The 11154-nt window shown below is 43.6% G+C and overlaps 1 protein-coding gene across 1 annotated transcript in view; it reads right to left on the bottom strand.

Moving 5' to 3' along the window:
• The window catches only part of cntln (centlein, centrosomal protein), a 104367-nt gene extending 102448 nt beyond the window's left edge, over nt 1-1919 (bottom strand). Inside the window, exon 1 of the mRNA XM_029429905.1 lies at nt 1842-1919. Within this exon, the coding sequence (XP_029285765.1) occupies nt 1842-1919 (78 nt within the window). The remainder of the gene's footprint in view (nt 1-1841) is intronic.
• Between the last annotated feature and the right edge of the window lie 9235 nt (nt 1920-11154).

Raw genomic sequence — 11154 nt, 5'->3', positions numbered from 1 at the left:
ATTAAGTAAAGGCTATTCAAGTGTTCGTACTACAGAGTTGAATTAACTCAAACTAAATAATACGCTGGTTTACAGACTTCTCTTTCCCAATGTAAGTCAATGGGAAAATGTCTTTTTGGGCTCATCACATGACTGACACAGAAGTTGTAATTCCAGTTTGGCCACTACAAATAATTAGCTTCAAAGCCTGTCGCTCTTCCTGGGGGCTTGGTCTGAGTATTTGGAGCTTGTCTCTCATCATTTGTACCAACAGGTTCAACTGTGTGATGTCCTAAAAGAGTTTGGGAGTTTCCCTCTGCAGGACGGCCACATGAAGGGCCTCAGACGCCCCCTCTGCTCTCGCCCCCTGGCTTAGAATGAACTGAGATCTCTGGAGGCATTCCCAAGATAAAATAAACAAGAACATGCCTTTGAAAAGCAGCCATTGACACTCCACTATATACATCTTTTCTATGGGACCATCACTCTAATGGGTGTTCCCTAAAAAGCTATGTGAAAGCACTGTGCCGCATGTCATCTTCCGCTGCCTATCTTCCACTGGCCATTAACCAGCATCCTTGATCATTTTAATAGTCCCTCCATACTGCTGCTCTCCGACTCCATAGTGATTGGACAAACACTGGTGTCCCTAGTGATATGAGAGGAATACATTGAGGAGCTACTGTGGTTTTCCATGGCCTCGCTGTGTATTGTTTACTGGGTCTGCTTGATTGCCCTCTGTCCAAATCAGAGGGTACAGGCAGGCAGGGCAGGGGTCTACAGGGACACACTGTGTTGTGGACTGTCCCAACGTGCTAAGAATATTCACTCAACCCATGGCTCTGAGGGGCAACCCATCCATAGCTCAGTAAACACACACAAACACACACATAGAGGGAGTCATACATTTGTGCACCAGGGACTATATGGCCGTGCATAAATGTTGGGGTGGGTTTTTGAGAGTATGTGTGGTGGTCTGTCTCCACGTCACATATAATTACCCCCTTTGTGACTTTGCTTCTCGCAGTGGGAAAACCCAGCAGACCCTCCTCATTGACAGTAGCACACACAGCTCCGACGTAACACCCAACCATATGCTATTTGAAAAGAAATAGATATGGGTTTTTTGTGTTTAAATATATACATACATCTTTTCCTCTGGCCTTTTCTTTGCTATATTTTTTAATTACATTTTTCATCATCTCTGACCATAGCTCTAGGTCATACAGCTCATTGCGAGTGGAAGCCACTTCCATGGAAATAGAAAAAAAAGAGCTGCTTTTCTCTGTTGTAATCTTCACCCACCTCTGATTTGTATCTGTTAATCCCTCGCTTAAAACTCATAATTACGCTAATTAGACACTATCTTAGCACAATTGCACCTCATTGGGCAGATAGTGGTAAAATTCAAAGAGCAAGGTTACATCTCTGAGTTAGAATTTGATAAATGCTAAAGGCCAACGCAGTCATTCAATCTTTAAATACTTTTAGTAGATGGAATATTTTCCCCTTAATCTGCTGTGTAGATATTTTCAGAGGCGTGTGTGTTTTTTGAAGCTTTGTGGAATTCATGTTTCACGGTCGTGATTTCAGAGCAGGTCTGGTCCTCAAGGCTGCCTCGGCTAACCTTGCTAACCAGGATGGTGTACAATTAGCATGTCTTATCAGAGCGAAGCACAGTGAGTCAAATATGGCTTTTTTTTTTTGTTTTACAAAATGAAAACAGGGGTAGGATTAAAGAAAGCTAGAAATTGTTTGTCCTTTGCAACATTCTGGTAAGTTATTTCTTTGAGACAGACGTCTGTGACACTGTGCGTGGGAGCTGCAGATGCCTCAGCGGGTTGATACAAGACGAAACGTACCGTCTCTTGGGAATCGCTGCTAACATGGGAATCTCTTTCTAAGCGGAAACTAGTCAACCTAGCTTGTTCTCGTACCATTTCCAAGTCCATAACCAACTCACGGTTGGAAAGATGACTCAAGAACGTCTTGAATCCACGTGTGTAGGCTTTACAGGCAAGCTCTAGTCAGTAGCACATAAATTAACAGCACACCTCATAGAAGCACTGGCCCTTAAATGTCAGTCAACTGCTGCCATTGGAAACGCCCACTCTGAGACCTGAAGGTTTGACACATACTTTAAGGGTAGGCACAGAAAGGTAGAAGAATGACAATGTCATTTCTTTTCTATTTTAAAAACCGATTTGACCAAAAGGCCTCTTTCCCATGATACTGTCACGTCGTCCTGGAAGCTGAGTGAAAGAAGATTTGATTATCACAGAAAGATGTGAGGGGAATTCAATCTTTATGTTTGTTTGTGCGTATAAAAGTTTTGACCCTGTCTCGGAGGGTTGCGGTGACTTGATGTTGTTTGGACTCATCTCCCTGCCTTCTCCTCCCCCCTGGAGACCTGTCTTTGTAGCAATCCCAGCATCCTGTTCACTGCTCCGCTGCATCCATATCGCCCTAATGATCATGGGAGTGGACAGCTTCTTAATGCAGTAGTGTCATCAGCGCTGCTTTCTGATAGCAGCTCCATTGCACTTGACGGGACTAAAATGCATCTGGTACACACGAGCCCCCCACATTCAGCAGATCGACTAATGTGATTCTGGAACACCTCGGTAAAGGTGTATTAGATGTGTCCCATATCACAGAGTCAGTGTATGATTACAAGACATATCGCATTTGGAGTGTATGATTACAGAGTCAAATTTCAAAGTGTTGCTCTCAATTACGGATATGTCATAAATGATTATTAGATTAGAGCATTTGAGGCGACCATTCTGTTTAACTTTCCATATTAAAAAATAGGAATTCTTGACTAGAACCTATGCTGCATTTATTCCCCTTTTTTCTTCCTCCACGCTTGACATACTCATGGTTTGGTGACTGCTTGGCGACCCATCATGCACCAGAGGGGTGCCCTCCTCTGCCAGCGATGGTCACCTGATCCGCAGTATATGCAGTTGTCCAATCATGCGCTCTCTCTCTCTCTCACACTCTGCTGGAGCGCTCCTGTCCGCTGCAGCTAAAACAACAGCAGAGCAGTTGGAATAATACTACACAGAACAAGTTTCATAAGAGTGTGAGAGGAAAGGTGCACGGTGAACATGTGGCTGTTATCTCGAATGTGTGTGTGTGTGCAAGAACGTTTTTTGTTTTATAAACTTCGCTCAAAGGAAACTTCACTCAAATCGCACAAACCCATTATTCTTATTTACCTGTTGATATCGAGCCATGCAATATAGTTTTCAACTCTTCTGAAGGAACTGTGGCTTGCAGGCAGGCATTGAAAACACGGGTCACAGGAATACACTGATGACTGCAGCCCAATCATCTTGCTGGCCTATCTTGACCAGCTTTTCCAGCCTGTTTTTATTTACCCGAATGAGGCAACCAAAGCAAGCCACTAGACAGTAAGCAAGAACAGATCCAGTCATAAGAGCATTGCACACATTTCTTACAAACAGCATCAATATTTGACTCAAAAGACAACTTGTTATGAATCAAAGTGGCTTTAATCTGCTGCCCCCGACCCGGTAGACCTCACTGTAAGTAGAGTCCTATTATAACTACTGATAGTGTGTTATCCAGCATATCAGGGACACTATGTCTGGAAATGTCAATGTATTTCTTTCTGTGGTTTGAGCGGCACACAAAATTCCATTCAGCTCCATTGTATTTGGATAGTAACTCACATTTTAAAACCGGGACAAATACAACCAGAACTATCTGCATAGCTGCATATCCCAAGAGGCTAAGTGAGAAAATGTATATATGTTTTTTTTTTTTTTAAATGTAGGTGAACCCTCCCTTTGAATGTGTCCGAGACTAAACGGGAGAGATTATGTGTACTTATGTGAGGAGATCAGGGGATGGAAGACCACAAACTCCTCACTTATCTCAGATCCCTGTCTGTCTCTCGTCTTTAGTGCCCCTGTCTTTCCTTCTCTTTCCTTTCTCTCCGTCTCTCCGTCTCTCCTCCTCCCATCCTCCCTTCTTGCAGTTCATATTTCAGTTTGCTCCCAGGAGCTCGCAGGTCTGTGCCAGACGGAAATTCGCTGAGGCTGCAGGAGCCCCCTCGGAGGCCACATGGAGGAGGGACAGGAGGGGAACAATCAGGCCCAGTCCTCCCTTGCTATCCCTCCCTCTCGTTCTCTCCCTCTCCCGTGTACGTTTTTCTCCCTTTCCCCCCTTCTTTTTTTCTCTTTCTCCCTTACTCTCGTTTCCTCTCTCTCTCCCGTCTCTCTCTGTCTCCTCTGTATCCAGCCTGCCAGGCTACACAGGTCCTCAGGGTGACTTGCTCTTGGCTCGGGTCCCTTAGCACAGAGCGCTCTCCTCTCCTTCTTCACCCACTGCTTCCCCCCCCCCCCAATTCCTCCCTCCTCCTTTTGCTCGTGTCCACCCCTCCTCTCTCCTCCTTCCTTCTCCAGCACTCTCCCTGGGGGGAAGACGGTGAGGCCATCCAGTCCCGAGCTGTCCATCAGCGAGGGTGTTTACTTGCAGCGTGACAGGCCGACACATCTGGAGCGCATATTCACTAGTGTTCACACTGTTTCTCCCTCTCTCTCGCTCTTTGCTGGCCCGCTACGTATATATCCTAACGCTGCCACCAGGCACATTCCTCCCGCTTATTTCAGGGCCCTTTGTCGTCGTTATGGCGAGCCTACTTTCATACACTCACTAGAAGCGCACACAAACACACACGAAGACACGCACACGCAGGGATTTGTTTTCATCCATTTTTCCCATTTTCTTTCACCCCTCCAGTGGTTTTTCTGTTGCATGACAGAAATTGGAGTTAACCACCAGCAGGGGTGGGCTGAGGGGGCGGGCAGAGCAGTGATGGGGATGAGGGGGCGAAAGTCAGTCTTCTCTCATCCACTTCTCTCTCTCCCTCTTCCTGTATCTGTGTCCCTATCTCTTTACCTCTTCCTTTCCCCCCCCCCCTCTTTTCAGTGAGCGCAAACTAATTACAGCTCCTCCGCTCCTCTTTGGGAACCCATGACTACTGGTCTAATGAAGTGACACTCTTTCTTCATCCTGCGTTTCTCTCCCCCTCTTGCTCACTCATCCTCCCACCCTGCATCCCACCCTGTCTGTTTTCCCAACATTCCTGTGCTGGTGTGTGACTGTGATGGCTTGTCATCTCGCAGGAATGTCCTGCTCTCCCACCTCGTCCCCCCGATTTGGCGTGAAGCATTTGCTCCTGGTTTCCGACTCTGCACATGTACACACACACACACACACACACACACACACACACACACACACAGACACACACATGCAGGCACACACTTGAAATGCTAGCTTTAAAAAAAAAAAAAAACGTGTTCATGCAGATGGTGTCCATTGGGCTGCATACCTACCCTTGGCGTTTGGCCACAACAAGCACAGCCATTCTCATATAGTCCCCAGCTTGTTTTTCAACTGTACACAGTGTGCACTAAGTTATTTTATCTTATATCGCCTGTGGTAAAAAACAAGCTGTTTACTATCTACGGTAAACCAGAAGAATTCTCTTGATTACAGTAATGATTAAATATGGCCGACGAGAGCGTTTTTTTTAAAGAAATAACACTTGTTTCACGCAGTTTTATATATGCACAATGTACTCTACCCACAAAACTACAATTTGCAGCTCATAAACTGAGGTTTGTGTAAAATGAATTGTGAACTACATTGTAAAATAAATTTGAAAATGTGGTTTAAAAAGGAATTTCATTCCGGTTCCACATATCCTCCACACAGGAAAGTTGAATAGATTCTGTAATATGAAGCACATGTGACATCGAGACAAGTTTTAGCTTGGAGAGTGACACATAATGACTTTCCTCTAGTCCAGGCGCGTTTTATACTCCACTGTCTACATATGGCGAGGACTTATCAGAGGCCTAATGGCACACAGGAACATGCTACACTCAATGACCCGAGGGAGCACTTTCAAAGAAAGGCAATAAGGGAGAATATTGTCAGTGCGTTTGCATTTATATGTATGTGTGTGTGAGCGCACGCGACACAGTCTCCTGATTGGCATCATCCTCTGGAACAAGTCTGGCTCCTTCTAGATCCGGTTGACGTGTGTGTGTGTGTGTGTGTGTGTGTGTGTGTGTGTGTGTGTGTGTGTGTGTATGTGTGGGATTATTTGTGTGTGTGTGTGTGTGTGAGTATTTGTCTGTGTGCGTTTGTGAATGTGTAGGAGATATCACCAGGCTCTCATGTTTATTCAGCTCAACGCCTGGATGACCAGGACTTATCCGCTGTCCTGATTACCCTGCCTGGCCTGCCACCATTAATCCTTCAGAGACCTCAGGCCCCTTAAACAGCCCTATCTTATACACACAAGTAGAAACACACACACACACACGCACACACAAAGCCACATGCGCATTTTCAGTACATATATCAAGGACACATTGTGTTCCTCATATACATATACATAGATTAAAACAGTACTTTTCTCTTGCTTTTTCTCTTCCTCCTGTTTTATAAGGGTTGTCCTCAGGGCAAAGTGCCTTTTCGTGTATATATATGTGTGTGTGTATGTGTGTGTGTGTGTGTGTGTGTGTGTGTGTGTGTGTGTGTGTGTGTGTGTGTGTGTGTGTGTTTGTGTGTACGCTCTGTCATTTGGGCCTCAAGGAACCTTCCAGGCATCTCTAGGTCCCTAGTCCCTTTAATTCCTAGTGAATTGTGTGTGTGTGTGTGTGTGTGTGTGTGTGTGTGTGTGTGTGTGTGTGTGTGTGTGTGTGTGTGTGTGTGTGTGCGAAAAAACAGAGCGGGAGAAGTGATTTAGTCTAATTTGTGCCATAGTATTTTCTTTATCATCTCTCTCTAAATCTCGAAGAAGGCCCACATAATTATATTTTATGTTGAGTAAAAATGACTGCATTGTAGCTCTTTTCCCATAACAACCGTATTATTCTTAGGAGACACAAGGTTTTTCTGGTAAGGGGCCTGTTGGAGCAAACTGAGTGTGCAAGCATGTGTCTGCTATTGTGTGTGAGTGTGCGTACATGTGTATTCAGAACACCAGGGTTCTTTTCAGTAATAGTCACAAGGCCAAGACATAATATTGACCATGGCTGTGTTCCCTATTCTGGTTTTGCCCATAATAAATGATGCAGATTAGAAAAGTAGAAACACATTGGGCTGATAAGTAGCCTTTGGAGCTCGCTCGCCATGCCATTGAGGAGGGAGGGGGCTCTCTTTTCTCACTTTGCCTCAATTTTAAAGTATTGCAGTGATTCAAGGGCAGAGACGCCGTGTGTGTCTGTGTGTGCAGTTTTAACTGTGGTCTGTGTACGTTTAGAGCGAGCGGGTGGTGAGGGTGTTTGGACTCTGAAGGAATGACGACGGTGTGTGTTGCCAAGTCCCATTTGAATATATACACAGTAGGGAACCCTCTCATTATAAACAGGAGCTCATACTTGTGAGTGTGCATGTGTGCACATAAAGAACGCACAGAGGATGGGGACAAAACACTGGAACTAGTACAACTGGAATAAGAGCCTCGCTAAGTTCATATCTTGAGGCTGAGGAAAAGAAAGTGTGTGTGTGTGTGTGTGTGTGTGTGTGTGTGTGTGTGTGTGTGTTGGGAGGATATTTGTTTTAATGCGACTCCCCTTGCCATTTCAAATGGTCTCCGTGAGATGTTGACACACACTGTTGTCTTTCACTGTTTGTCTCCTTCTACCTTTCAACCTCATTCCCTTCTTTCTCTCTTTCATTTGTATTGGGAGGGACCACTTGACCACCTGAGCAGACACACACACACACACACACACACACACACACACACACACACACTGACACGTCTCTTCTCACTACCTCCCCTCCTCTGACATCGCTCCTTCTCCCCCCTCCTGTCCCTGTCTTCTCCTTTTTCCCATAACAAATAACAGCGCAGAATTCCCCTCGCTTTTCTCCTGGGGAATTTTCATTACCGCCCAGTCCCCCTGCCCAGAAGGACTCCCCGCCTTGAACTGTTCAACAGCTGTGGTGTGGACACTCTCTTCCAAAACAGGCCCACTGTTCACAAACACCCGCCGGACTCAGGGTGGGGACACTGTGTCAACCTCCGCAGCTCCAGAGACCGAGCTTCCCTCGCATGTGGCCCACCCCATGGCCCCCTCACCTGGGGAGAGAGAGGCCTGACGCTGGGCCCTCACTTCTCCTTGTATTAGATTGAGAACAGCTTTCACTGGGCCTGTACACAGAATAAATCCCATTTACTACAACTTGGGGCCATATTTTCAAAGTTTTGGCCGTCATTTACGTTGGTTATGATAACGTTGCTCTCATCAAAGTAACTGTTCGATAAACGCCTCCCCCAAACAGTGTTCAATCATAACTTAGAAGACATTACGCTTTGGATTTCTCCTCCGTTAAAGCGGTGCATGTTTTTCTGCTCTAAGATTAGATGCAATTGTTTGCATGTTCTGCAAACTAGCTTGTTACCTACTGAGCATTACCTCCATGGCCAAGAGTTAGCATATTATTAACAAACTACTTTAGTTCAAATAAAATAAAAGCCTCATTCACGATTAGCATATGTAGCTATCTTGTTGCCTGAGACATGTAGTGTTGGGAACTGCACTATTGTTCCGAAGGCACATTCTTTTTCCGAAACCCCAGTCGTCCAAAAAAGGGTCCCATTGGACCAAAAATCTATTTGTCTAAAAGCCTGTTTTCCCCAAAACAAATGCCAAGTTGAACAAGAAAAAAACGAGGGTTTGGGATATTATTACCAATAGGGGGTTAGAATTCAAGTAAAGTAATAAATAAAACCCAAGTTAATAAACCACATATATAGATAGATAGATAGATAGATAGATAGATAGATAGATAGATAGATAGATAGATAGTAGATGGATAGATAGATAGATAGATAGATAGATAGATAGATAGATAGATAGATAGATAGTAGATAGATAGATAGAGTAGATAGATAGATAGATAGATAGATAGATAGATAGATAGATAGATAGATAGATAAGAATAGATAGATAGTTAGATGGATAGATAGATAGATAGATAGATAGATAGATAGATAGATAGATAGATAGATAGATAGATAGATATATAGATGGATGGATGGATGGATGGGTGGGTGGGTGGATGGATGGATGGATGGATGGATGGATGGATAGATAGATAGATAGATAGATAGATAGATAGAAGGATAGATAGATGGGGTGGGTGGGTGGATAGATAGATAGATAGATATATAGATAGATAGAAGGATAGATAGATAGATAGATAGATAGATAGAGAGAGAGATAGTTAGATAGTTAGATGGATGGATAGATAGATAGATAGATAGATAGATAGATAGATAGATAGATAGATAGATAGATAGATAGATAGATAGTTAGATAGTTAGATGGATAGTTAGATAGTTAGATGGATAGATAGATAGATAGATAGATAGATAGATAGATAGATAGATAGATAGATAGATAGATAGATGGATAGATAGATAGATAGATAGATAGTTAGATGGATAGATAGATAGATGGATATAGATAGATAGATAGATAGATAGATAGATAGATAGATAGATAGATAGATAGATAGATAGATAGATAGATAGATAGATAGATAGATAGATAGATAGATAGATAGATAGATAGATAGATAGATAGATAGATAGATAGATAGATAGATAGATAGATAGATAGATAGATAGATAGATAGATAGATAGATAGATAGATAGTTAGATGGATAGATAGATATAGAGTCTCTGCCCTTAGCAAAAGTAAGATGAGGTGCTGCAATCAAAGGCGACTACTCATCACATGCTGTGACGCCCCACAGTCAAATGCAAAGTAGTTTAAATTAAAACACACTTCATTTGAATAGATGAAAACTACATGGGAGATGAGTCGCCTTGTATTCCCGCCTTGCGACATTTATTTGTCGGATCAGCAGAACATGATTTGTTGGCTGGAGGGGTTTTCATAGAGGTGGCAGTGTGTTTGTTGGCTTCTCTTAGAACGTGTATGTGTGTGTGTGTGTGTGTGTGTGTGTGTGTGTGTGTGTGTGTGTGTGTGTGTGTGTGTGTGTGTGTGTGCGAGAAGCTTATATCTCAAGTCTTCTTTGGAAGAAGTTAGGAACTCTTGGCAGCAAAGATAATGGAAGTCCCCAGCAGTTGGCCACAGTGTGGTGTGTGTGTGTGTGTGTGTGTGTGTGTGTGTGTGTGTGTGTGTGTGTGTGTGTGTGTGTGTGTGTGTGTGTGTGTGTGTGTGTGTGTGTGTGTGTGTGTGTGTGTGTGAGTGCATGTAGGAAACGGCTCATTTGAATGTACTGGAGCTGGGTTGGGATCAGTGTGTGGGAGGTATTTTGTTCATATACCAAAATTGAGATTATTAAGGAGCAGACAATGTCGGACCACAGGAAGACAGTCTGTTCCCATCTTACACGAGTGTCACAGTTCACTTGTGTACTTAAAGTGATAGATCACTGCAAAATACAAATTCAGTCATTGCTTCTTTTCTCACCACCATGTCAGTCAAACTTCACTGAAGCTTTAAGAAACCAAAATAAATGGAGAAGATGTTACCTCCCTTTGTTCCACCCCAACTTTCTCCAAAACTATCTGAGGCCATATTTTTACTGCTCAAAACCATCCAAAGCAACACAAAGACCAACACAAGACCACAATAAAAAAACATTTCTTTATCCTACAGTGCAATTGTTTGGCTGCACGACTATTTGCATTATAGTGTCTGGTTCAGAAGACACAGTGTATTAGTTTCTATCCAAATGTAGCGCAAAATATAACCACATGCGAATACTAGGAGTTGGGTGCGATTGAGATAAACAGCTGGTGGCACTAATTCTCCAGTTGGGTGCCATTAAATCAAACTTGGAATCGAAAGGGAGGACTTGCTACTCAAGGCATTTGCGTCCATGTAGTACACTCGGGTATCAAGTTCCCCCCCCCCCCCCCCTCCTACTCATCGTGCATTAAAACAAGTGGATGGAAATGCACTTAGAGATTATAATCATGATTTCTACAGAAGCAAACATTATGCACTAGTGTGTCGGAGCAGGAGCACGGTGGAAATTATACAAAGAAAGCGTCGATAGTTACATGGCTTATTTACGAGACCTCAGTACAGGTCTGTTTCAGGGTTCAGGAAGGTCCCTGAATTATGCTTTTGAATATG

Source organism: Cottoperca gobio, chromosome 1 (assembly GCF_900634415.1).
Source record: "Cottoperca gobio chromosome 1, fCotGob3.1, whole genome shotgun sequence".
In the NCBI taxonomy this organism is placed as follows: domain Eukaryota; kingdom Metazoa; phylum Chordata; class Actinopteri; order Perciformes; family Bovichtidae; genus Cottoperca; species Cottoperca gobio.
This window is presented reverse-complemented; position numbering and strand designations above follow the sequence as displayed.